General features: G+C 41.6%; 2 protein-coding genes across 5 annotated transcripts; one reads left to right on the forward strand and one right to left on the reverse strand.

Annotated features, from left to right (window-relative positions):
- Positions 1–3,066: 3,066 nt before the first annotated feature.
- On the forward strand, positions 3,067–24,222 carry LOC110505588 (uncharacterized). 4 transcript variants are annotated; one of them, XM_036962797.2, is made up of 10 exons: positions 3,270–3,681; positions 4,042–4,155; positions 4,448–4,478; positions 13,517–13,603; positions 15,049–15,175; positions 19,258–19,397; positions 20,583–20,758; positions 20,861–20,987; positions 21,733–21,759; positions 22,308–24,222. In XM_036962797.2, the coding sequence occupies exons 1-10, from the start codon at positions 3,529–3,531 to the stop codon at positions 22,511–22,513; spliced, it is 1,188 nt and encodes a 395-aa protein (XP_036818692.1). In that variant the 5' UTR covers positions 3,270–3,528; the 3' UTR covers positions 22,514–24,222. The 4 variants fall into 4 exon arrangements, with proteins under 4 accessions (XP_036818694.1, XP_090076942.1, XP_036818693.1 ...); XM_036962799.2 differs by lacking the exon at positions 4,042–4,155 and having other exon boundaries at positions 3,067–3,681; XM_036962798.2 differs by lacking the exon at positions 21,733–21,759 and having other exon boundaries at positions 3,242–3,681.
- LOC110505590 (transmembrane protein 179-like) lies at positions 23,871–27,845 on the reverse strand. Its single transcript, XM_021584907.3, has 4 exons — positions 27,422–27,845; positions 26,524–26,661; positions 26,364–26,442; positions 23,871–26,201 (listed from the first exon to the last, which is right to left on the reverse strand). The coding sequence occupies exons 1-4, from the start codon at positions 27,721–27,723 to the stop codon at positions 26,019–26,021; spliced, it is 702 nt and encodes a 233-aa protein (XP_021440582.1). The 5' UTR covers positions 27,724–27,845; the 3' UTR covers positions 23,871–26,018.
- Positions 27,846–27,980: the final 135 nt, after the last annotated feature.

A 27,980-nucleotide genomic window follows, 5' to 3' on the forward strand; every position in this document is an offset into this window, starting at 1 on the left:
TTCAATTTTGGTTCCATCAGACCAGAGAATCTTGTTTCTCATGGTCTGAGAGTGTTTAGATGCCTTTTGGCAAACTCCAAGCGGGCTGTCATGTGCCTTTTAATGAACAATGGCTTCGTATGGCCACTTGACCATAAAGGCCTGATTGGTGAAGTGCAGCAAAGGTGGTTATCCTTCTGGAAGGTTCTCCCATCTCCACAGAGGAACTCTCGAGCTCTGTCAGTGACCATCGGGTTCTTGGCCATCTCCCTGACCAAGGCCATTCTCCCCCAATTGCTCAGTTTGACCAGACGGACAGCTCTAGGAAGTGTCTTGGTGGTTCCAAACTTCTGCCATTTTAGAATGATGGAGGCCACCGTGTTCTTGGGGACCTTCAATGCTGCAGAAATGTTTTGGTACCCTTCCCCAGATCTGTGCCTTGACACAATCAAGTCTTGGAGCTTTATGGACATTTCCTTCCACCTCATGGCTTGATTTTTGCTCTGCCATGCACTGTCATCTGTGGGACCATATATAGACAGGTGTGTGCCTTTCCAAATCATGTCCAATCAATTGAATTTACCACAGGTGGACTCCAATAAAGTTTTAGAAACATCTCAAGGATGATCAATTGAAACAGGATGCACCTGAGTTCAATTTCGAGTCTCATAGCAAAAGGTCTGAATACTTATGTAAATGAGTTATTTCTGTTTTTAATAAACATGCATCCTGGGGTATTGTGTGTAGGTTAATGTAGGAATGAGGAAAAATAATATTTCAATCCATTTTAGAATAAGGCTGTGACGTAACAAAATGTGGAAAAAGTCAAGGGGTCTGAATACTTTCCGAATGCACTGTAGGCACCCAGCTAGAACCCTGTGTTCAGTGCATGTGTGGGGTCCGATATGACCTTGAGGCTATTGGCTGCTGATGGTCTCCTCAAAAATGTCCTGGAGAGAGGATGGAAATTTCATGCCAATAATCTTCCCTGCTGTCTTGGTCAGTCTCAAGATTTTGGCTTTGAGCTGCACTGCCATGTTACCAAACAATGTAGCAATACCGTAGCGTAGGATTGATGCATTGATGGATCTATAAAAGAGGAGCATGATCTGGTTAACTGCATAGACCCTGAGGCAACACAGGAAGTGCAAGTGTGTTGGATGCGTGAGCACTCGCTCTCCACATCGGTGAACCAGCACAGCCCACTGTCAATGTGGACCCCCAGGTACTTGTAAGAGTTCACCTGCTCAATGTTCTCTCTGTGTACCACAATGGGGCTGTGGTCCCCAACGGACTTAGGGTCAATGATCATCTCCTCAGAATTTTTCACATTCAGTTGTAGGTGATGTTCATTATACCGTCTGGTGAATCCTTCAAACTCTGCCTTGTACCCATTGGTGTCAAAGCCTTTGTTTAAGAGCCCTAGGACATCAGTGTCTTCCGAGAACTTAACCACGTAGTCGTTTGTATACAGCGTGAAGAGGAAAGGGTAATAGAGGATAAGGGAATACCGTTAAAAGAGTGAATCATTTTGAATAAGATGAGTTTTGTGGTGGCAGCATCATGTTATGGGTATACTTGGTACCGGCTGGGGAGTTACGATCCAAAGAAAAATGAAAGGACCAAAGGATAGGTAAGAAGTTAGAGGAAAACAAGCCATAGTCTACTTAAAAGCTAACCCTGGATAGTTATATTTTTCAGTGTAACAATTACACAAATTCTAATGCCAAAGACACACCAGAATGGCTTTCCAAGAGGTGTTGAGTGTTCATGAAAGGATCTTGTAGTCCCAGTCCTGACCTAAATCTGCTTGTAAATCAGTGACAAGAATTGAATATTGTTGTCCATCAATGAATCCCAATCAAATTTACTGAGCTTGAGTATTTTTGATAAAAGCAATGGATATGTTGCCATTAAAGTCATGCAAGGCAAGAAGAATATTTTTCAAAATGATTCACAACTGTAATGGCTGCCAAAGGTGCTTCCACCACATGTAAGGGGTGTGTAACTGGTGCAGGGAAGTCAGACGCAGGAGAGCATAACTAGGTAATAGCCAGAGCAGTTTAATACCAAAACCAACGGCATCAATAAAATAACAACATGGGTACAAAACCCGACACGCACCAGTCAACATGTGCACAAGCACTTACAAACAAACAATACCACACAAAGACATGGGGGGAACAGAGGGTTAAATACACAACAAGTAATGAGGGAAATGAAAACCAGGTGTGTGGGAAAACAAGACAAAACAAATAGAAAATGAAAAATGGATCGGCGATGGCTAGAAGACCGGTGACGTCGACCGCCGAACACCGCACAAACTAGGAGAGGAACCAACTCGTGACACCACATATTAACTCTGGTGTGTGAAGACACGTCATTAACACATTTTCATTTCTTATTTTTGTATTCATTTGTGAAATGTTCTATAATTTTTATTTTACTTTGAAAAAGAGGAGCAAATTGTGTAGATCTATAGGAAATAAATCTAGCCTTGCACATCTCTTTTAGATTACATTTTAAGGCAGCAAAATGTGAAGATTGTACAAGGGGTGTGTAGACTAGCGACTGTATGTAGAAGCATGCACATGCAATCCTGCCTTCATGAAGTGCATTAACATCCACAAAAATTGTTGATATAAAAATGGTTTAATTATTGATATCAAATATGTCATTATTGCTATAAAAAAAATATATATCAATAAAAAAATGTTATGAATATATGTTAAAAGGTCCATGTGCTTTATTCTACTCAGGGAAACATGTAGACATTTTGAATTTCTTTCTCAAGCACATTCTCAAGTCTGTGTATGGACATTGCACATTTTCACAGGCTTCTCATTTATAAACCATAAGTAAAGCATTAAGATTTATTGATTTAATTCCTTTCCCCTAAGACATGTTTTCACACTTGCACAAAATTGCTGTACGAGTGCACTAGACAAATTAGGTCAGTGTATCCTGAAATTATATGAAATGAACAAATCTAATACATTAAGCGTGCACAGTAGTGAATCCTTGCAGAAGCTTAAAGCCCTGCTGTTTGGTTTCATAAGGAGTGAGGGAAAGCCAGCCACAGTGCTCAGTCGACAGCTCCGTTTCCTACTTGCTGAGACTGCTCACACACGCTGGCTGGGCTACTGTACGTGAGTAAAACAGTGATTGGTCGTGGGCTCTGCCAGTCAGTGAACAAATCCCCTCTGACTTCCTCTCCTCCTTTCCTGATGCAGCGTGGGAGGAGAGGGAGGGGCGTGGATCTGTCTTCTCTCAGCCACTGAGCCTCTCTCAGCCTGCCTCCGCTTGCTCTTTAGCTCAGCTCGTCACCTGCCCTTGAGTTCCTGTGGATAGATGAGACTGAATGGAAGCCGTTCTGTAGTCTGACTCTTCTAAACCCTATCTCTGCTGTATTTTTTATCTCAGGGCTGTTTTCATTCTTTTTTATCCTCTCTGCTCTGGGGCTGTAGTGGAGTTGGGTGGAGTGGAGCATTTGTCCCTGGCTGGCAGAGCTCCGATGGGAGGCAGCTCTGCCTCTGGCTGGGACTGGGGATGCTGAACGGGGGGAGGGAGGGCCTGTTTCAGCTGGGACAGCAGCTCCAGCAGCAGGGGGAGTACCAGGCCGCCCTACACTGCTTCCTCAGCTCTCTGCTGGGGTTGAGGCATGTGCAGAGCTTTACCTCGCTGCCCAACTGCCTGCATCAGGTGAGCCAACGACCTTGATGTCTGGATGATCACTCACTCTCCCACACATATGTATACATACACATACACGCACAAAAATACAGACACGCATACTGTAGATGCATGTTTGCGCACACAAACGTCCAGGGTCAACAGACAAATGCACACACTTGTGGTGTACATACATATGAGCACACAGACACAAAACACACTCACCACAATACTGATACCATACATACTGTAACATACAGTACTGACACTTTTACTGATTCGCAGTGTGTTACTCATACTGTACATTACCATATACTATACAGACACAAGTCACACTATACATACCAATACAACCTTCACCAATGTGAAACATCATGTTGCCACTCACAGCACAGGATCAGCATGTTTCCTGTTGACAGTGCACGGTACACGGTGAAGAGAAGGAGTCTGTCTGTCTGTCTAGCACAAGAACAGACAGAAAAATGTCAAATGGCTCTTTTGAATGTAAGTAATATGCCATAATGCCAAACTTGTAAATATGTCAACTGCTCTGCAAGAATAAGAGTGTTTGAACTGGTCCATGTATAGTGTATAATACAGTATGTCAGTACGGAATTACCTACAGTTCTGACAGAGAGGAGTTGTCCATTCCTCACCACAATATAGTAGCTGATATGAGAATAGTGGACTGAGAAGGCTCATACATGGTGATCTGAGTAGAATGCAGATAGTAAATTCATTGTGTAGCGTATTCATATCATACAATCCTGATATGTGTTTTCCTCTGTGATTACAGATTGCTGAACTCTTCATCTCCGAAAATAATTGTATCCTTTACACACCAACAGAGGCCTTGTGAAACCAAACCCCTAGCCCTTATCTGACCCCCACTTCCAGAGAACTATTAGTACTATCTTTGCATGAAAAGCCTACACCTGTGAGTATAATGGGGAACAGAAGATTGTTTCCATTTTTGGTGGCAGCGGGCATGGTGAATTCCAGCACAAAATGTGATTTGACTGTACAGAGAATGCACTGTAGAAAGAGTGTCCTTGGGCCAGAATATAATCACGGCTTTGTCCCAGAATGCTCAAGATTTTGAATAGGGCCCAAACCCTGTGTCTTTCTCCTAAGAGGATTTGTAAGTGCTTATCTCCCCACAACACAGAGTATGAGAAAACGAATTAACCTGTATTCTGCAGTGGCTGTGTGTCACCACCACCGCCATTATCCACTATAGGCCAGTGCAGTATAGTGCTCAGATAAGATGGGTGTAGTGTTGCAGGATCTATAACCTCTTCCCATGGCACTCCTATCTGTTACTGAGACACTGAAACAGTTTACACGCCAGGTCAACTTATCTGCCTCAGCAAGACCCAGCTCTTCACAACCCATCTCCCAAAATAGGTTGATTTACTGGGCTGACTTCATCAGTAGGGCTATTCATAGTCTGCTCATGTCCTCAGAATTCATCTAGTTAAGAGGCTCATCGGTCATGGCAGGATTGTCTTTGGACATGAACCAGACACATAGGATCATGAATAATTATGGAAGAATTGTTAACAGTAACATTATATAAACTTTATAGGCAGAGGTCATGGGTTGCGTCTCCATGTGAGCTACTCTGACTACAGCAAGTATATCATTAACACTGTAATGATTTAAAGTAGATATTTTTATTCATTCACAAAGTAATTTGAGTTGTTATTATGGAACTTTATGTGAAACTCAGTATGACATGTATTTTTGTCGACACAGAGAATAGTTGGATACATGACAGAGTCAGTTAGAGTCCCTGGTCCCTGAAGACATTAAAACAGGATAGTCATGTGGCTGGGCAGAGCCAGAATTGAACAATGCTCTCTGGGTTGCACAGTTGAAGTCGGAAGTTTACATACACTAGGTTGGAGTCATTAAAACTAATTTTTCAACCACTCCACAAATTTCTTGTTAACAAATTATAGTTTTGGCAAGTCAGTTAAGTCATCTACTTTGTGCATGACACAAGAAACTTTTCCAACAATTGTTTACAGACAGATTATTTCACTTATAATTCAATGTGTATCACAATTCCAGTGGGTCAGAAGTTTACATACACTAAGTTGACTGTGCCTTTAAACAGCTTGGAAAATTCCAGAAAATAATGTCATGGCTTTAGAAGCTTCTGATAGGCTAATTGACATCATTTGAGTCAATTGGAGGTGTACCTGTGGATGTATTTCAAGGCCTACCTTCAAACTCAGTGCTTCTTTGCTTGACATCATGGGAAAATCAAAAGAAATCAGCCAAGACCTCCACAAGTCTGGTTCATCCTTGTGAGCAATTTCAAAATGCCTGAAGGTACCACGTTCATCTGTACAAATAATAGTATGCAAGTATAAACACCATGGAACCATGCAGCCATCATACCGCTCAGGGAGGAGACGCGTTCTGTCTCCTAGAGATGAACGTACTTTGGTGCGAAAAGTGAAAATCAATCCCAGAACAACAGCAAAGGACCTTGCTGGAGGAAAAAGGTACAAAAGTATCTATATCCACAGTAAAAGGAGTCCTATATCGACATAACCTGAAAGGCCGCTCAGCAAGGAAGAAGCCACTGCTCCAAAACCGGCATAAAAAATATAGAATACGGTTTGCAACTGCACATGGGGACAAAGATCGTACTTTTTGGAGAAATGTCCTCTGGTCTTATGAAACAAAAATATAACTATTTGGCCATAATGACCATCGTTATGTTTGGAGGAAAAAGGGGGAAGCTTGCAAGCTGAAGAACACCATCCCAACCATGAAGTATGGGGTAGCAGCATCATGTTGTGGGGGTGCTTTGCTGGAGGAGAGACTGGTGCACTTCACAAAATAGATGGCATCATGAGGAGGGGAAATTATGTGGATATATTGAAGCAACATCTCAAGACATCAGTCAGGAAGTTAAAGCTTGGTCGCAAATGGGTCCTCCAAATGGACAATGACCCAAGCATACTTCAAAAGTTGAGGCAAAATGGCTTAAGGACAACAAAGTCCAGGTATTGGAGTGGCCATCACAAAGCCCTGACCTCAATCCTATAGTAAATTTGTGGGCAGAACTGAAAAAGAGTGTGTGAGCAAGGAGGCCTACAAACCTGACTCAGTTACACCAGCTCAGCAAGGAGGAATGGGCCAAAATTCACCCAATTTATTGTGGGAAGCTTGTGGAAGGCTACCTGAAATGTTTGACCCAAGTTAAACAGTTTAAAGGCAATGCTACCAAATACTATTTGAGCGTATTTAAACTTCTGTCCCACTGGGAATGTGATAAATCCTTCTCTCTACTATTATTCTGACATTTCACATTCTTAAAATAAAGTGGTGATCCTAACTGACCTAAGACAGGGAATTTTTACTCGGATTCAATGTCAGGATTTGTGAAAAACTGAGTTTAAATGTATTTGGCTAAGGTGTATGTAAACTTCTGACTTCAACTGTATTTGGGGAGGTTCTCAGGGGAGTGCGGGAGGTGAAGAGTCAGACTAATCTAGCTGACTGATGGAAACTCATAGATTCACAAGCACAGACTCCATAGCATCAACTCAGCATCAAATGCCAGAATAATAACTCCCTGTTGCTGAAATTCTTCTCAGAGCTGCCAGAATTCAGAAGTGACCTCTGTCCCTCTGGCCAAAATCCATCTTGGCTCCATTTTGTTTATTGACATTTCTTCCATGGAAAGTATACTCATCTGTCAATTCAGTTTCACTCTCCAATGATTTTGAAAGATTTGTGGAATCTGTGTGGGTAGCTGGATAGGTAGGATGACTGACAGTTAAGGTGAATAGGGCACCGGTCAGATGACAGAAGAATGAATGAGACTGAGGCAGGAATTCCTTTAACCATAAAGTGGTACATTTACTGGGAAGTGTGGATTCATGGAGGCACAGAATGCCTGGATTAGATGGAGTTAAGGAAGAGAAAGCAACGAGATCGGGCAATGCCGATTTTCTTCCTTTTAATGAATGGAGATCTGTCGGACATTTCCACCTGACCTAATTAAAGAGCCCCTGGCCCAGATGAGCAAGTGGCCATGAATGAAAGGATTGAAAGAAATTTGAAAGCACATTAATTTCAGATTGCACATTTCACTTTGGGCTGATTTCTGTAACTTGCTTGCGGCATCACGTTGTATTGAATGCTTGTTCATGAAAAAGTAAAGAGATGGATTGAGTGGGTACAGTTAATATGCCAGGAAATACAATGCAGTTCTATCTGTTTGGTAATCCATACTGAATGTATTAGTTGTGAACGCATCTCCAGACATCTGATTTATTGGCCTGTGAAAAGTGCTGTGTCTGTAATGACCATCAACAGTCATTACATCAGTGGCCCAGTAAACCCTGGAGTTAACCCACAACTGTCTGTCATCAGCCCAATATGTCTACCTCAGCCGGGCTTTTATATACGAGCTATAGGGCTTAATTTTCGGCTGCCATTAAGCACAATTTTTTTCAAATCCTAGAGCCAGGATTGGTAATTTACCTGTCTAATATGACCTTGCTTGCACTGAGTTGGGAAGGGTGGCAATATCAGAGGTGTGTCCTTAGAAATGTGCACCAAAGTGCCAATTTCAGTATGCGCTGGTGAGGATATTTAAGAGCAACCGAAAGCTGGTTGTAGTGGTAACTTGGTTGGTTATGGCATTGATTTTGACAACGGAAGGGCAGCCTATCCAACCAGGACGCACATGGAACAAGAGGGATGTGCTTTTCATGCCCGTAAACCTTGTATTGAGGTACATTAAAAAAACAAATGTTTTTGCCCATTTAGTTTAATTTGATTAAAAACCAATCACAGCAATGAAGGCTGTTTTTTTGTCATGTCCAATGCATTGGCCAAGTAGTTAAGACTATCAATAAAGTGTTTGGCTCATGAGACATTTAGAAATAAATCTTAATCACCAAAGTTGTATTAAAAGATCAAGCTTGGCAGTTAAATGTCCATCATGGAATGAGAGATTAGATAACCTGGTGACACTCCTATTTTAGATTTTGTTGTTGTTATTTTCCTGTAACAACTGCTTGTTTTCCATTTCATTTCATTAACAAACTTTGCCTACATGCTTTTGCATTATTCACAATTCACATACAGCACCAGTCAAAAGTTTGGACACACCTGCTCATTCAAAGGTTTTTCTTTATTTTTACTATTTTATACATTGTAGAATAATAGCAAAGACATCAAAGCTCTGAAATAACACATTATAACCAAAAAAGGGTTAAACAAATCAAAATAGATTTTAGATTCTTCAAAGTAGCCACCCTTTGCCTTGATGACAGCTTTGCACACTCTTAGCATTTGTGAGTAGGTGTGTCCAAACCTTTGACTGGTACTGTAGGTCTACCTGCAGTGCATACTCCATTCGGATGGTACCCATGTCTCTTGTCCAGTTACCAAATATATGGACCTCCAAACATAGGCTATTAAAAAATGTCAGTCCTATAATGCCATGTCAATGGTAGGCCTATGCTTTATCTTGCTTATTGAGAACGTGCCTCACACATACAAAACAATTTGTGGGAGCCTAGTATTTTTTGTTTGAGGAGAAGTGTGATGCGTAAAGATATTTCGGCCTATACTCCTTGAAACCAATTTCATCTATGTTGACTGTCAAAACACTGGAGCTGTGTTCGAATACCCATACTAACATACGGTATACTACATACTTAATGAGTATATACTACATACTTTATACTATTAGTTCATTTTAATATACTTTGAATGAACAGTATCCTTTCAGTTGAGCATACTAGTACTTCGCCTGTCTACCGGCAGTTGATGCTGTCGCTATGCAACCTCTTGCTAGCTATTTAGTGTAACAAAGTACTATCTAAACATCATACGACTTCGGGTGTGTTCATAAATTCAATCTGGAGGGCCAGAGCGCGCTCTGGGCATTCGTCGCTCTCGGGGCGTTCAGAGTGCACACTGGATGCTTTGGCGGAGGTGTAGGGTTGATCCAAGCATTCTGACCTCACAACGGCAGTCAAGCACCCAAGCCAACTGGCTAACGTTGGCTAGCTTGCAAGCTACTTCCAAACACAATTGAGAGAACACCTCACTTTGACCATTTTACTCGCCCTAACAGAGCTCGTTAGGCTGTTTTCATGTTATCCAGAGCATTGGTGAGCGGGTTATATTCAATGGTGTTGAGCGTTCATAAATTCAACAGTTTTTCTGCGCTCTGGCACACTCAGACGAGAGTGTTCTGAAATCGGAGTAGATAGCCAGAGCGAATTAACAATGTCCATTGAGAAGGCACAACGACTATACCACTTAGCTAAGTTAAGAATGACGTGAATAATCAAGTCAATAAACATTGGGTAGTTAGTTAGATAGCATATAGATAATATACTGGCACGTTCGATGTATTAGTAACCAACTAACGTTACTTTAGGTAGCTAGCTAACATACCCGTACATACTGCATACTGGTAGCATAATGCAATGAATGCTATGCCGTTTTTCCTAGCCACCGTGCTTCTACACCTGCATTGCTTGCTGTTTGGGGTTTTAGGCTGGGTTTCAGGACAGCACTTTGAGATGTCAGCTGATGTACGAAGGGCTATATAAATACATTTGATTTGATGATAAGGATAGCGTAGCTAACAAATTGTCGGGCAACGTAACTTATTTGAAAAATCATTACTTTATTACATTGCTCAATATTTTCTTAACATCTGTCATAATAAGTTAAAATAATGAATTTGTATCCGCTCTCGTCGGACTTCGGCTGCATATTTCCGCCATTTACTTCAAATCTGAAAATGTTGGGAAGTCACGCTCATTTTCAGAAGGATTGCATTATGGGCCCTAAAAGCACGGAAATAGTGTCCAATGCTTGTATACGTCATACACTACCGTTCAAAAGTTTGGGGTCACATAGAAATGTCCTTGTATTTGAAAGAAAAGCATATTTTTTGTCCATTAAAATAACATCAAATTGATCAAAAATACAGTGTGGATATTGTTAATGTTGTAAATGACTATTGTACCTGGAAACTGCAGATTATTTAGGCATACAAGAGGCCCATTATCAGCAGCCATCTCTCCTGTGTTCCAATGGTACGTTAGCTAATCCAAGGCAAACTGTTGGATTAGTTAGCTAATCCAGCTGAAAACTGTGGGAGATTTGTACAGGATAAAAGGGATCCTGAAGAAGGAAGGCTATCACTCCATTTTGTAACGCCATGTTATACCCTGTGGACGGCACTTATTTGGAGCCAATTTCCTTCTACAACAGGACAATGACCCAAAGCACAGCTCCAAACTATGCAATAACTATTTAGAGAAGAAGCAGTCAGCTGGTATTCTGTCTATAATGGAATGGCCATCACAGTCACAGGATCTCAACCCTATTGAGCTGTTGTGGGAGCAGCTTCACCGTATGGTACATAAGAAGTGCCCATCAAGCCAATCCAATTTGTGGGTGGTACTTCAGGAAGCATGGGGTGAAATCTCTTCAGATTACCTCAACAAATTGACAACTAGAATACCAAAGGTCTGCAAGGCTGTAATTACTGCAAATGGAGGATTCTTTGACGAAAGCAAAGCTTGAAGGACACAATTATTATTTCAATTAAAAATCATTATTTATAACCTTGTCAACGTCTTGACTATATTTCCTATTACTTTTTCATTGAAAACAAGGTCATTTCTAAGTGACCCCAAACTTTTGAACGGTAGTGTATTATGATATCCGGGAACTTTTGGCATACTAACAATATCTATACTATGACCAATAAACATCCTACATACTCAATTTATGTCATAAATAGTACCGTTAGTGCAGTTAGTATGAGTATTCGAACACAGCTTTGATGTTTTTTACTGTTGAATTAGTCATGACTGTAGCCTATGACATTTCATAAACTGTAGTATCAATCCACAATGGACTAGGATGAGTATATTCTGTGCCCCCAGCTGAATTGGAGTTGATGACAATGCAAAGACAGAACTTGAAACAACGGAATGCAGTATTAAGCCATGAAACGAGTTGCAAAATGCATCATACCAACTGTATTTCTATATTGTGAAAGTTATATATCTTAAACTTGATTACTGACATAATGAAACAAATACCATAATATATATTTTTTTTGCGTGGAGTTTTTAAACAACTTCAAATTAAACATTATGGGTTCAAATACACATACACTGAGTGTACCAAACATTAGGAACTTTCCATGACAGACTGACCAGCTGAATCCAGGTGAAACCTATGATCCCTTATTGATGTCACTTGTTAAGTCCACTTCAATCAGTCTAGAGACGAAGGGGAGGAGATCACGTTGCAAAGCACCATACTGTGACACATTTTAGAAATATTCAAATAAGGCTTTAGACATTTATAACTCAAAGGAAGTAAACGGAAAGAGAAATGTACTCTTCTGGAGTTGACTGTTTATTCAAAACAACACGAAAAGTCTAAAATGGCAATTGGAGTTACATTTAAGCAACTCTCTGAGTTGGATTTTACTCCATTTAGTGAAGTTTTAACCCCAAAAATATCAACACCATGACCAGAGTAGTTTTAACACAAAATGGGGGTGAGACCATATAAACTCCATTACATTTGACTCCATACGAGTTTAACTAACTCTTGCGATTTTACTGTGTAGTCATAAAAGTTAGCCTCTTTCCTTTCACATGGACAGTTATGTTCGGGATTTATAGGCTACTGTCTTCTTAGGCTACCATTTTGTTATGCAGGCTTACATGTGCCCTTAAAACTGGGCTCAAGGGAGTGGTGCAGGCAGAGGACTCTTTCTTAGTGACACCATGAGTGAGACCAGCTGCTGTGTTTTTCAGATCCAAGTCAAATCATTGGTTTGTTTTTTAGCTCTGACAGAGGTAGAAAGCTGTTACCAACATTCTGGTGGCCTGTATTCACTGTATACGACACATACTTAAAAAAAAAAAAAAGCTTTAATTTGTATCTGTGCTACTTTAACAGAAGTCAATAGGTCACCCACAACAATTCAGAAATAGAACCAAGCAAAGGCTGGTCTCATGTGCAACAGAGAGCTCCTACTTTTAAGTAGGCCGTTTATGTCTGGGTTTATTTTAGGCACATTTTCCTTGCCAATTGTAAATGGTGTTGACTTACAAAGGGATGCATTTATTTCAGTATGCAGAATGCCTTTGACAAAGTGAACAAACTCGGGCTCCTGAGTCTATGTTTAGGGAAAACATATTTAGTGTGTTATTATGGAATCAGATACAAGAGACTCTGGCACATCAACATGGACAAACAAGAGACTGTCCAGATTATTATAGTTCAGGCCTTCACAGAGAATCTTGGAATCTATGATTACAGTTGCTTGTCTGTTTAGAATGTTGGAATCTATGATTACAGTTGCTTGTCTGTTTAGAATGTTGGAATCTATGATTACAGTTGCTTGTCTGTTTAGAATGTTGGAATCTAGGATTACAGTTGCTTGTCTGTTTAGAATGTTGGAATCTATGATTACAGTTGCTTGTCTGTTTAGAATGTTGGAATCTATGATTACATTTGCTTGTCTGTTTAGAATGTTGGAATCTATGATTACAGTTGCTTGTCTGTTTAGAATGTTGGAATCTATGATTACAGTTGCTTGTCTGTTTAGAATGTTGGAATCTATGATTACAGTTGCTTGTCTGTTTAGAATGTTGGAATCTATGATTACAGTTGCTTGTCTGTTTAGAATATTGGTGATGAGCTTGTTACTTGCTGAGGTCACGTTCAGGAGCCAATAAAAACAACAACACATTGCAGTTGAGCCTGGCGACAGCACTGTTTCTGACTTCAACAACTGACTTAATCCCTGAGACAACTGATCCTTCACCTATATAAACAGACGGCAAGGCCCTGCAGTTCATTCAGGCTGAGAAGATGTTCTATGAGGTTGCTCTGATCGAGCTCACTGCTGTTCAGGGGAGCACAGGCAAGTACATTTAGATCTATACCATGGGGGCATTAAGGGGGTATTATCACTCTAACTTGGTGATTAGGGAGTGTCGTAATGGTACCCAAGGAAATGCAATTGCTAGAAGCCAACTTTGCGGAATATAGTATGACATACAGTGTGTGTGTGTGTGGGGGGGGGGGGTTTACCTGCTTTTTGTTATATACAAATTTGAATTGATACCAGTGAGCAATGTGTGATTCTGTACAATAGAGAAACAAACCTCCACCAGAGAGCCTGGCGTATTCCTTACAGCCCAACAAGCACCATGTGATTCATTTCACCTCGGTCCATCTTTATTTGCTGTAAACATAGCATAGCTCTGAGACAGTGTTCACCTCAAGTGTCCAGTCATCGGTCACCTGCTGCCTCTCCTCTGCAGACATCTGCATTCATCTCTGTCTTTCTGTCTGTCTCTCTTTCTCTGTCTGTCTGACAGGAGGCTGCTCTTAGTTTGTCTGCCTAGAGGCTGTTCTCTGTCTGTCTGACGGGAGGCTGCTATCTGTCTGTGTGCCCGGGAGGCTGTTGTCTGTCTGCCGTGAGGCTGCTCTCTGTCTGTCTGCCAGGAGGCTGCTCTCTGTCCATCTGCCGGGAGGCTGCTGTCTGTCTGCCGGGAGGCTGCTGATGCTGCAGCAGCTCAGTGTTGCGTGGGCCGGAGGTAGCAGGAGTTATGAGACAGACAGGGAAGACTAATGGCCATGCTAGGCATTATCTCATAAAGAGTTGTGTGGCGCCATGGAATACTGAGGCCCCTGATTCAGCACTGTGCCTGCTCTCTGCTTCTGGTATCACAATCACTCCACCAACCTTCTGTCTCTCTCTCTCTTCAATCTCCTGTTCAAACCTTTGCCCATTTCCACATTCTCTAATTCTCCGTCAAAGATATTGGACCTAACCTATTTCCTATTCTTTCTTTTACCTCATCCTGTTCAAAGTTTCCGTCTGCTTATTGCTATTTCTGAACCACTTTACTTTTCCTTTTACCTCTCTGTAACATTAGGCTGTAAACGTTTCTATGTAGGCTAATCTCCACTTCCAACAGGGTCAGGTCAGTTGTGTATTTGCCTGTGTAAGCTGGTAGCTGTGTCACTGCTCTTGTGGGCGTGGTGAGTGTTTTGTTTTGACTCACAGTATCTTCTCCCTGCCCTCTTACCTCTGCTCCTCTGCTCACTATCCTGTTGGCTCCACTGTACCCTGCTGTTCAAACTCCATTCTCATCTCCACACTGCCAGCCCTGCCAGAGACCACGTCGCCAGCCTTTTGGATTCTGTTTACTTGCTGTGGAGAGAGACAGAGACAGAGCGAGAGGGAGTTAGGGGGATAGAAAGAGAGAGAAGGATAGAGCGTGAGAAAGAGAAGGATAGAGACAGACATTAGCGGGCAGCTGACTGCATCTGATTACATGACCTGTGTGTGTGTAACAGGCCCCCAGGAGGAGGCTTTGCTGGGCTCGGCGGGGACAGGATGGGCGTCCTCAGAGGAGCTATCAGATCAGGCCTCTCAGGCACAGCACCTGGAGCAGCTAGCCCAGCTCTGCATCGTGAGTAAAAGGTGCGTAGAGATGAATAAAGTGAAAGGCTGTTTCCGCTGTGTGTTACAATACTGTATGTAATTAAAAATAGGCTAATGTATTATGTGTTCTGTGTGTCTAAAGGCTCTCTGGGCCCAGTGAACAAGTAGAACACAAAATGTCCTCACTTGCAATAAGGACAGTGTTGCTTAGTACTGTTGGTTTTCCTCTCATTAAAAAAGATGTGTAGCTGTTTCTGTTCTGCTGACCTTTCTGTACTTTTGTTGGTCTATACTGGGTTTCAAGTAAGGGCGGGATGAACAAGTAGAGAATTATCTTGTTAAAATGCCTGTTATACACTGAGTGTACAAAACATTAGGAACTGCATTTTTTATATTCAATCTTTAATACAATTGTTTTCATTTTTTATATCGCTAATTACATTTTTTAATATCAATAATGTAATTGTGTATATTAATAATTGTCCAATTCTGCATATATCAGTATACAACAGTGGTGGAAAAGTACCCAATTGACATACTTGAGTTAAAGTAAAGATACCTTAATAGAAAATGACTTAAGTAAAAGTCACCCAGTAAAATAATACTTGAGTAAAAGTCTAAAGGTATTTGGTTTTAAGTATACTTAAGTATCAAAAGTAAGAGTAAAAGTATGAATAATAAAATAAATCTTATATTAAGCGAACTAGACGGCACAATTTTCTTGTTTTTTAAATTTACGGATAGCCAGGGACACACGCCAACACTCAGATATCATTTAAAAACTAAGCATTTGTGTTTAGTGAGTCCGCCAGACCATAGGCAATACGGATGACCAGGGATGTTCTCTTGATAAGTGTGTGAATTGGACCCTTTCTGTCCTGCTATGCATTCAAAACGTAACGAGTACATTTGGCTTTCAGGGAAAACATATGGAGTAAAAAGAACATCATCTTCTTTAGGAATGTAGTGAACTCAAAGTAAAAGTTGTCAAAAATACAAATAGTAAAGTGAAGTACAGATACCCCAAAAAACTCCTTAAGTAGTACTTTCAAGTATTTATGCTGAAGTACTTTACACCACTGGTATAAACTGAGTGTACAAAACAATTAACAACACCTGCTCTTTCCATCACATACACTGACCAGGTGAATCCAGGTGAAAGCTATAATCCCTTATTGATGTCATCTATTAAATCCACTTAATCAAAGTCGATGAAGGGGATGAGACAAGTTCAAGAAGGGTTTTTAAGCCCTGAATCAACTGAGACATGGATTGTATGTGTGTTCCATTCAGAGGGTGATTTAAATGCTTTTCAACAGGGTATGGTAATAGGTGCCAGGCGCACCGGTTTGAGTCTGTCAAGAATGGTTGCTGCTGGGATGTTCACGCTCAACCGTTTCCCGTGTGTCCACCATCCAAAGGAAAATAAGCCAACTTGACACAACTGTGGGAAGCATTGGAGTCAATATGGGCCAGCATCCCTGTGGAACGCTTTGGACACCTTGCAGTGTCAATGCCCCGACGAATTGAGGCTGTTCTGAGGGCAAAAGAGGGTGCAACTCAATATTAGGAAGGTGCTTCTAATGTTTTGTCCACTCAGTATAGATGGTATAATATACAGTATTGACCAGGGGTATTCAACTATTACTAGGTCAGGAACCTGCTGGTTTCCTGTTATACCTGATAATTGCACCCACCTGGTGTCCCAGGTCTAAATCAGTCCCTGATTAGAGGGGAACAATGAAAACATGCAGTTGGAACAATAAATACATGCAGTGGAACTGGCTTCAGGGTCCAAAGTTGAGTTTGAGGGGTATAGAGGCAAAAAAAGGCTGTAGTGATATTTATGCTGTGTATTTTGATACTCAGTCTAGCTCTTTGTACTTTACAAAGGCTGTATATGAGAGTACAATATCTTTAAAAGGTGATTAACAGTGATATTACTGTGCCAGAGGCTATCTCACAGAGACATTGTTTGCATTGTTTAAATAGAACATTTCTGAACTGTCTATGTGGTGGAACTGTCTCCAAAATGGTTAGCTTTTCTTTTCTTATTTCTAACAGAAATGTACCGTATTTAAACCGTAGATTGTCTCACATCTTCAGTTGATTGAACTCAGTAACACATTGCCCCTTCCCCTGATTGTTAGTGAAAGACGGATTATATTTTCATAGTGCTTTGAACATATGTCATCAGGATGGATATTTCCTCATCCAATAAACAAGTGCAGGAATAAGTGTTTGCATCAGTGGTCCCCATGCAAAAATTAATTGGTTGATTTCACTTGAGGAGTTGGAGAAAAGGGCCACCATCTCTAATGTTACCAGAACACAAGGATCTGGTCCTTGATGCAGGGGTACTCTGCCACAAAGACAGTAACATCAACATTTATTTGTCCATGTTGTCATTGGTTGGAAGATTAAAGCATTAAGCCTGATTGTCTTGAGAGGGTGGAAGGGGGGAACAGGTGCATAGGGAGAGGGGTGTGATGGTTGGATAAGGTGAGGAAGCTGGTTCATCTTGAATGAGATTGTAGAGATTGTTTATGGCTGTACCCAGGGTCTTGGGTTTCTGGGCAAACAATGACAAGCACTAGTTGGTTTCTGCTGTTTGACCTCATTCTTGTACAATACTTTTGGTTTTGGGTCTCCAGCACAATGGTCTCATAGACTAGAGGTAACATAGTAAATGTAAATGTAAATATATGTTTTGATTGGTATGGTTACATAAGACAGATGGTTACTGAAGGCAAAAACTAAAGTGGGTGGATTGGTCGGCGTATAACCCAAAGGTTCCGAGTTCAAATCTCATCAGGGACAATTTTAGCATTTTAGCTAATTAGTAACGGTTTTAGTACTTACTACTTTTTAGCTACGTTGCAAGTACTTGTTACTTAATGTAGCCGATGTGAAATGGCTAGCTAGTTAGCGGTGGTGCGCCAGGGTCCCTGGTTCGAGCCCGGGTATGGGCGAGGGGACAGACTAAAGTTATACTGTTACATTAACACTTAACCCTATAAGCTAACCCTACCCGTAAACCTAAACTTAACCCTTTAACCTAACTCCTAAACTTAACCCTAACTTCAACCCTAACCCCCAACCCTAACCCCTAGACTAGCTAACTTCAGCCACCTAGCTAGAATTTGTGATCTAATATGAGATAACTGGAAGAGATGGACAGGAACTTCTTTTGGACTAATATAAAAGGCTGTTGTAGTCGCCAGCCCCCATCTTCTCTTGTGGTGCTTCCTGAATCTTTCAACGCTGTGGCATGAAGTCCTTCGGCCGTTGAAGGGCTTCTCTGTACTTTGGCGATAGGATGTCCTCAAAGGACATTCTAAACAGTGCAAAAGGACACCTGGCCATTACTAATTGAAGGGAATAATGGTTGTGGAACAGCGATCCTGAAATCTGCCACACTAAACGGGGCTTGCTCTCATCTATGGCCACACATGAGGGTGATAAAGGACCTTGCGTGGTGTTACCCACGGGCAGATACAGATACAGAGAGCGCAGCAGAGTTGGAATCTGTAATGCCATGCTATGCCCACCTAACTCTGTTCCAGAGGGGGATAGCCATGGAAGGGTGCAGAGTAAACCAACCTGTGGGGGCCATGGCATTTGTAATTCACACTGGAACCAGGATGAGGGCAGCAGCTTGGCAGTTGGCAGGCCCTGGACGTTTCCACTGGCTTCATAAGGTTGGGTCTTCTGGCCCTGAGCCCACAGCCCTATCGGCCCAGCCTCGTTGCTCCAAATCTAATCACAGCTCAGCCCACGTGTGTTTGTATTTGTCATGCTGCTCTGCTTCAAACACCGACATCGATCCTCACACCTGACAATGCAGCACGTCCCACTAAGCTTGATTAAGGTCAGCCATTGTTGTGCTCCCTGAAAGGACTTATTTATGGGATTAAATTAACCAAGGGTGCCAGACAATATATATTTCAGCACGAATCCAAGCCCAGGTTGATTCTTTGGAATGACATGAACTGCTTTTTCTAGTTCAAGTGTTACGAGTATACTGATACAAAAATAATCTACTGATACAAACTACTACTGATACAAAAATAATCCATAAAATGTTACTTATCTATGTGTTCCTGTCCTTTGTCTTTCAGACCTCATCTTGCTTTAGAGTACAGTGGGAAAGCCACTAAGATCCATCAGAGGGCCTTTGGCAACGACCACCCCATCACAGACAGGAGTCTGGAGCTGCTGGCCACCGTCTACGCAGAGATCGGCAAGACAGAATACTCAGGTAAAAGCCATAGACATGCTGAGTAAAGACATAAAAGCCATAGGCTTATTGAAATGGTCATGAGTGTGGCTGAGTGTGACAGCATGTACTGTACTGTCAGTATGACAGACAAGCCTTCCTTACAGCACACAGGCAGACGAAGAGTTTTATATTTGATAGTTTGTGGTTAAAAATGCACACTGTACACTGAGAGGTGATGTAGTGTAGACCTTGTCACCACGTTAACACAAAGCACTCTCCAGTGGCATGACAAACCCAAGAACAGCCACCTTGCCTCAGCTCACACACCGCACTGTAAGTGGCATACAGAATTCCAATGAACCTTTGTACTGTACGATGTCAGCTCAAGGAAATGTTAAATTAAATAACACACTCACTGTGCTGTTGGACATCAAAGTGGTTTTATATAGAGCTGAACATAAAATACTTTGACAGTTTGAGGCCACTGTAATGTTGTGCTCATGCTTCGCTTGCATGAAGAGGTAGATGCATTTTCTATTATTTCCCAAAGTTGACATTTTTAGGGAAGAGAGGTCTGCATTGGGTGAAATGTGCCCTAGATGTTAAGATCAACTGTTGAGTCAGCTTTCACAGACTAGGGTGCTCAGTAAAGCAGGTTATGTAGAACCTGGGTTGCTAAGACAACAGTTCACATTGTACGTTGTCATTAATTCCGGTTGACCTTCTTGGCCATATCCAAGGTAAAATAGATTTGTAAATAAATACAGAGAACAGCTGAAGCAAGAACACAGTTTGTCTTTGCAATGTAATCCAGGTCACTATCGGGGTACACGTTTCATTCAAATGACTCTGTTTTCTCTCTGTGTAACCTTAACTTAGTTTCATACACAAAGTGTGATTTCTCTGTGACTTATAATCGCTGTCATGGAGTTGTCATTATGGGTGTGTGCTGCACGCCTCCTATAAATTCCTTTATTGATAGTTGGGCCGTCTACATGTTGCTCATTCATTCTATTGCACAGCTATCATAACACATTGCTAGTGTATTGCTTTATAACTGTGTACATGGCCATGATGGAGTCAACACAGAAATGTTTGTTTTGTATTTTGAACTTTCATCTTCAGCTTTATCTACCCAGTATTTGTCTGCATGTTTACTTGTACCTTGACTCCAGGTTCCATTGACAGTTAGAGACTAATGGTTACTCATGGTTAACTCCTTAGACTCCCTGGACCAGTGTGTGTCAGTGCTGTCCAAGAGGTTTGCTGCTGCCGAGTCCTTCAGAGACAAACTCAACAACGGTCTTCCCCATTCCCACTCCCATTCCCATCGGGAGAAACACACTGAGGTCTGGCACAGGAAAGACCCCAGTCCACAGGATGACACACCAAAACCGAAGGTGACACTCTTTTGTTAAGAATACCTTTTTTTTCCAGTCAATGTACTTAAAACTGGTATCCATTGTGTCCTCACTTCTAATGATATCTCACCCTCTCCTCAGGTCACCAACGGTAAAATCCCTACGTCCATACTGAAGAGGTCTGGCTCAGGATCAGACTCGGAGCCCAGCCACAGATGGAAAGGCGAGCGACGGGTCCGGTTCCGGGAGCCTGAGACCACTGTGCATGGTGAGAGAGACACAGCAGGATAAGAGATCAAATACCAAACATAGGGAGGCCATGAGGACAAGACCTGTCCTAGCTTTAAAAGTCTGGGCCCATTCAGTGCATGTAACGAGCCGAGGAGAGATAAAGCGTGTGTGTCAGACTATAGCTGATGGAGAGGGTTACCTTCTGGTGCATTCTCACCTCTACCCAATCACTCTGACTTCTTTACTGCACTCGGAGGCCCTGGTCTGCAGAAACAAGAAACACATTTATCATTGGACTGACTCAGCTCTATTCCACTGGGTTTGGGGAGTTAAACACTCACTATATCAAAATGTATAAAGCAATTCTTAGTAATACATTGGTGAGATATACTGCTAAATCTACTGTTCTCCTCATTCTCTATGGGGCAATGTACCTCACAAAGGGGTCTGCATTGTTATGGCGTAGCTGTAAAAGAAAATGAACAAGATACAGTAAAATCCTGTGATTAGATGGTAAAACACTGTCCCTTGAGGATACTGTAGTATTTAATGCAATGCTGAATTTAGAAAAAGAACAAACATGTTCAAGTGATTTACACTTCATGATGAATTATGCATGCAAATGAGTCAGCATACAATCTGTGACACAGAGATAGATAATGACGTGCAGCCATCCATTGTAGCTGTACGCCACCAGGCATGTGTGTACTGTGGCTGCAGCTAGATGTCTAGGTGCAATGTGAAGCTGTTATTTACTTGTTTATTATCTATCGGTTTCGCAGACGTTCCATACTATGACTGTTTAGTTGGTAAGTCTGTCTGAGAGGGGTCCCAATTATTAACTTACTAAGAGCATGAAGCAAGTGTCACCCTTACTGACTGGCCATTACTGACTTGTTATAGTAAACCCGTTTATGGAATACTGTTGTGTGGTGATTCATGTCAAAATATGCCATCATAGACATTTTAATATTGTACTGTGATGCATGGGTTTTCCTCCCTCCAGTGAGTTAGTTTTGCATGGTCCGTTGCCCCAGGTGGGAGGAATTTGCACATTAAGTGAAATCTTCACCCACCGGGGCACCGGGCCATGCAAAATGAACTGGCCCATTTTTTTCCACTGTTGATATTGCATATTCCAGTCCCGTATCTGGTGTATGGAACATTTTATACAGTTAACAAAGAGCCATTACCAAAAACACAAAAAAAAGCAGGCCTCTAGCTACAATGGGTGGAGAAAATTAATTTTGGAATCAGGAAGATGCCATGCCCCTCACACCTGAGCGGGCAGACTGGATGAGCCATTGCAATTCATAAATCATTCAACAGTTTGTTGTTGGTCTCTTTTGGTTCACAGCCTATGACACGTCACCGCCACGCCCCCACCTGGCCCTGTTCACCTGCTTGTTCCTGCTGATGTCACTGCTGGGCGTGGTCATGTACAGCACGGACCGCCGGCGCCCACAGCGTGTGTGTGAGGAGCTGGAGGCCTCATTGGCTGTCTATCTGATACACATGAAACAGCTGCTGTGGGGCTGCTGGATCTGGCTAACCATGCAGTGACTGGGAGCCACCGAAGGGGGAGATGTGGAGTAGTGAATTCACTCTCTTCCTCACTACATGTCCCTTAAGGTGTCCTTACCCAGCTTGGTCCACGAGCACACCTCAGTCATACACACTGACTATCTATCTATGGTGTTGAGATGTGCACCCCTACTGCTACGCTCACACCCATATATGGAGAAATGTGTAATCTCAGAGATACAGTACGTATCCTCCACACCTGTACACTGGTGGTGGGTATGCAGCCATGTTTGTTTTATCGATAAGACGTTTTGCACATCAGCAATGTTGACGCTCACTGATTATGCTCACTTAATTGCTACAATCATTTACATTTTCCATTCTTGACAAAATCTATTGTATGTGAGTAAATGTTTAATGGATTGCAAAATCAATTGTATTTATTTTATTACAGTACTACAGTACGTAATTTTGTGTACTTAAAAGATTACTACAGATATGAATGTCTATATACCGTATAGTAAGGATTATCACAATATTACGCCTTGTTATTGCACATAATTGAATGTAGAAAATGTGAAAACTGCTTTAAATTGGCAAAAACAAACACCCTTACTGTCTAAAACAAGGATTATAGATTGAGTCAAGCACAATGTGAACACCTTTTAAAAAGGATTTCTGAAACAGACACAGGACTGCTTCAATTCACAGTGCCAGGTTGATCTAGCAAATTGTTTGACAAAGCCATCTTTCTTTTACAGCATAAGAACTGTAGTCTGACCATTTTTTAGGTCAGATAAATGTTGTGATCCCAGTTGGACAAAGATGACAACTTCAGCACAATAATATGAATGCTCTCTTTCCTGGGAATGTATTCAAATTAAAAGAGTGATTATGACAGTGTACCTCTTGGTAAATGCTAAAATGCCACAAGTAACATCCTCTATCCTCTAAATGTTATTTATTTCTTATATACTGCATATCTGCATCTACTCAAATATCCAATACTTTTGTTATCTTTACACATTTTGAAAGGGCTTTTGTTGCATTTCTATTTTTTGATTGATCCGATATTCAGGTTTTAATCGTCATGTCAAATGCTTTAAAAGCTGTGGATTATTTGGGGATTGAAACATACTTTAAATTAGAGCAAATGTTTATGATGCAAAGTAAATAAAAGGTACGTACATTAACTGTACGGTCCAGTGATATAGGGTAAGATGCAGCAACATTGTGACACTAATTGAAGCATCACTGTGGGACCTTCATTAACTGGCACCATTCAAATATGGAGCATTTAGAAATTGAGTCTCTTCTTTACAGGTGTTGAGCTTTAAAGGGCAATGTGATACTTATCAAATACATGTCAATCTGAGCAATAAAACACAAGACATTGTTTCCAATAATACATATTCTTTATACAGCTTTCAGGGAACACAACTATAGGAAAGAGTCAGTGTTGGAAAAAAATCTGAGCAATACGATGCAACCAATGTCTGAATGGAAGAGATACTGAGACTGAAGGTTTTCTCTACACTCTCAAGCGGAACTACTGTCATTAGCAGCACAAATAACTAGCAAGTAAACATGGCCTGTATCTGCACATTTTGGTTAGTAGCTGCATTTCACTGCTGACAATCTGTATGTGGTCACTTTGAAAGAAGTGCCTTTTAGAAGGATTTCTTAGTTTCTATCTTTTTTTATTTAATTGAATAATTTTAAATAAAACTGTCATTGCATACCAAAGTCAGTGAAGGTGGTGACTAGCTTTTTAAAGTCTAACATGCTTTTGAATGTGTGTGTGTGTGTGTGTGTGTGTGTGTGTGTGTGTGTGTGTGTGTGTGTGTGTGTGTGTGTGTGTGTGTGTGTGTGTGTGTGTGTGTGTGTGTGTGTGTGTGTGTGTGTGTGTGTGTGCGTGTGTGTGTGTGTGTGTGTTGGCGTGAGAGCGAGAGCATGCATGTGTGCAATAAAATGATGATCCATCTTTCCACGCCGCAGGCTACATTTCCTCACGCACAACAACACAGAACTAGCCTTGGATAATGTGTCATCCCGTCTATGTTACAGGCTTCTCACTCACTGTCAAAACATTTTTTTTCCGTCGAGATTGTGTCAAATAACAAAGGAGGGGCCAGCCTGAGCTTTTATGATTATCAGGATGAACAGATTGACTGATTTAGCTACTTATGTGATTTTCAGGCATTTCATCCTGAGATCTGTTCCAGTCAGTTTAAGTTCATTGACAAAGTTCTTACAAAGTACACTTTGCATTTAAAAAAAGTGATTAAATAAATAAAGAAAAAATAAAAAAATACTGTTTGGTAATTGTAGATACTGCATAATAGACTGAAAATCATACATCATACTCTGTTGCTGCATGCATGCAAAGAATTCACACATTACTGAAAGCCTATCATGAATGTATTCGACTGTTACAAAATAATATATTGCCCAACACAAAAACATGTCAGCCTGCTCACACTGTCTATATTCACACAGTACATGCAAAAAATGAAAACAAAGAAAATATGATCCATTTGAACCATTCTTTAACCACCTTGTGTGAGTCACCATCTATGTGCAGCTAAATGGAAATCAAGGTAAAAACGAGTCTCAATGCACCATTTCTATCCTCATTAAATGACCCTGATTTTCTGAGCTCATTTACGCTCCAGTGTGTGCCTTGAAGGGGAAGACATGTCAGCAGTAACTCATTATCAAATACAAATATAGCAAGTGGACAAATGGATTGAATCAGCTCCACAATACAGCCGGAATCTCTTTACCCTACAGCGCTTTACAGTCAACAGCAGCGTTTTCAAGGGGAAAATCAGGAAACATATGAGGAGGAGTATGTCCAAGCAAGACATTATTATGCACTCTAAATGGATCTCTAAATGGATCTCTAAATGGAACAGTTAATGGATTTCACTTGATTGAAAATTGCACTGAGTGTACAAAACATTAAGAACACCTGCTCTTACCAGGTGAATCCAGGTGAAAGCTATGATCCCTTATTTATTTATGTCACCTGTTAAATCCATTTCAATCAGTGTAGATGAAGGGGGGGATATAGGTTAAAAAAAGGATGTTTAAGCTTTGAGACAGCTGAGACATAGATTGTGTTTGTGTGCCATTCAGAGGGAGGGTGAATGGCCTTGACAAAAGATTTCAGTACAGTATGGTAGTAGGTCTCAGGCGCACCGGTTTGTATCAAGAACTGCAACGCCGCCGGGTTTTTCACACTCAACAGTTTATTGTGTGTATCAAGAATGGTCCACCATCAAATGGACATCCAACCAACTTAACACAACCGTGGGAAGCATTGGAGTCAACATGGGCCAGCATCCATGTGGAACACTTTCGACACCTTGTAGAGTCCATGCCCCGACGAATTGAGGCTGTCTGAGGGCAAAAAGGGGTGAAACTCAATATTAGGAAGGTGTTCCTAATCTTTTGTACACTCAGTGTAGATTGACAGGGGCTGGCAGTTGGGGTAGGATAGGAGGATATGTGTCAGTAATGTGCACGTGCCCTCTGGGTGTTAGATCATGCCACTCTTCAACTGGTTGGCATCGGAGCCCCGGTGGGACGAGTGTCCCAGCAGCAGCTCCTTCTCGTGGATCAGACTGTCCAGAAGGTCCTCCTGGCGGTAGTTGTGGTAGACCTTGAGGAAAGCCATGACCGTGATGCCCAGCCACGTCAGCCACGCTGCCCACAGACCAAACTGCACAGCAGAGACGGGGAGGCAGGGGGGGACGTTTAACAGACATTACATAGCCTCACAGATTTAAACAAGGGCTAGGGGTTTCCAAGTTCATTGAACATGTTTTAATAAGTCTAAGATATCAACAAAGTGTATGACAATATACATCCGTCTGACCCTTACCTGGGCAATGGCAAACTGGTCATAGAACGAGGAGTTGTCCAATCCTAACTCCAGATCGGTGTCCTGCATGTCCTCACAGCTGAGATACAAGACAAAGTTAGCTTAGGAAAATAACTCTCCGGACTGTCCAAGAGCCATAAGATGGGGTCATGAGCCTCACCTGCTGGGCATGCCCCCGCCCTCTGTGATGGCGTCACACCACAAGTTGAAGCCCACACTAATGATGGTGCTGGAGAGGAACACTGTGAACACCATCAAGGAGCTGATCAACAGATTCAGGAAGGCATTGAACAGGGAACTGCACTCACAGAGACAGAGTGAAAGAGCAAGAGAGAAAGTGAGAGAGAGAACGTAAGACAGGTTCAATAATGTAATTGTTCTATCATTACCATCCCTGGCTCATTTGCCTAATGTTGTGTGTATTGGACTTGATTAGATGATAATTCATTTAACTGTGACTATGTTGCGTTCTAATGGACGATATGACCAATAGAAGGAGATTGGTGGTGTATCTGTATGCCAATAATGAATTAATTATTAGTTTTAGATACATGTTTTTTAAGTGGATGGATAGATTACCCTATCCACCTTATGTCAGAATGAAACAACGACAGACTAATGAAAACCTCTGCATTGCACAGTAGCAAAACGGTTATTATAAAGATTGCAAGCGTCTAATCATTATATAAGGCCTATTAATCAATGCAGTTTTTGTAATTGCACCTCTGTTGAAAGGCAGAAAATGGCATGTCTTCCTTCTGGCTGATTGAACATATTGATTACGGAGCAAAGCAGCAAGATGGGCAGATTTTGCCATAGCAAAAACATACGTTAACATTTTTTGAGGGCTAGATCTGTAGACCTCAGAAAAAGAAATTGAACGTAAGGCTGTAATTAATCAAGAAGGATCACTGATCATTCGGGTGTGGGAGTGGATGGGCATGGGCTACTTGAAACACATCCCATCTATTTTCTCTATTTAAATAATTCAGATAGAATAAACACAAAGAAAACCTGCAAATCAAAACACAAGAACCACAAGTGATTTTGACACTCACTCGTCGTGGCCTTTGAAAAGAAACAACAGCAGTCTCCATGACTGCACTGCGGACAGGATGAGAGATGCTATCCCGACAAAAGTGATGAAACTGCAGGAAGACTCCGGTCCCCACTCCTCAACGATAAAGCGCTGCTTTGAGACTGTGATGTTCTCATTCTGCCACATACCACGCGTGAAAAGCAAGCATTTTCCATGAAAATCCTCCGTGTTTTCAGAGAGAGGCACTACGGCAATAAAACCAAACACAAACGCCAAAAAATAGAGGATGCATTGGGCGAAGATTAAATTATCAAGGGCCATTATTGCGTCTCCTTTCTCTTACTGCGTTCGTTGCATCGGCGACTGCGCAGTAGAGACATTTGAGCGTGGGCGCAGCATCAGCATCATTCGTGCTGGAGCAGCAGGCTCAATGGGACCGATTCAGACAAAGCCTCGTTCACATTAACCATAAGCACTCCTCTACATTGCACCGGTTGTCATTAATTTCAATGTGGACGCCGACAATGGAGTGGAATCGCAACGCCCCCTTGCGGTTGAAGGCTCTGTTGCGAGACGCA

The sequence above is a fragment of the Oncorhynchus mykiss genome, chromosome 25 (genome assembly GCF_057628025.1).
Source record: "Oncorhynchus mykiss isolate SJ-2025 chromosome 25, ASM5762802v1, whole genome shotgun sequence".
NCBI classification, from domain to species: Eukaryota; Metazoa; Chordata; class Actinopteri; order Salmoniformes; family Salmonidae; genus Oncorhynchus; species Oncorhynchus mykiss.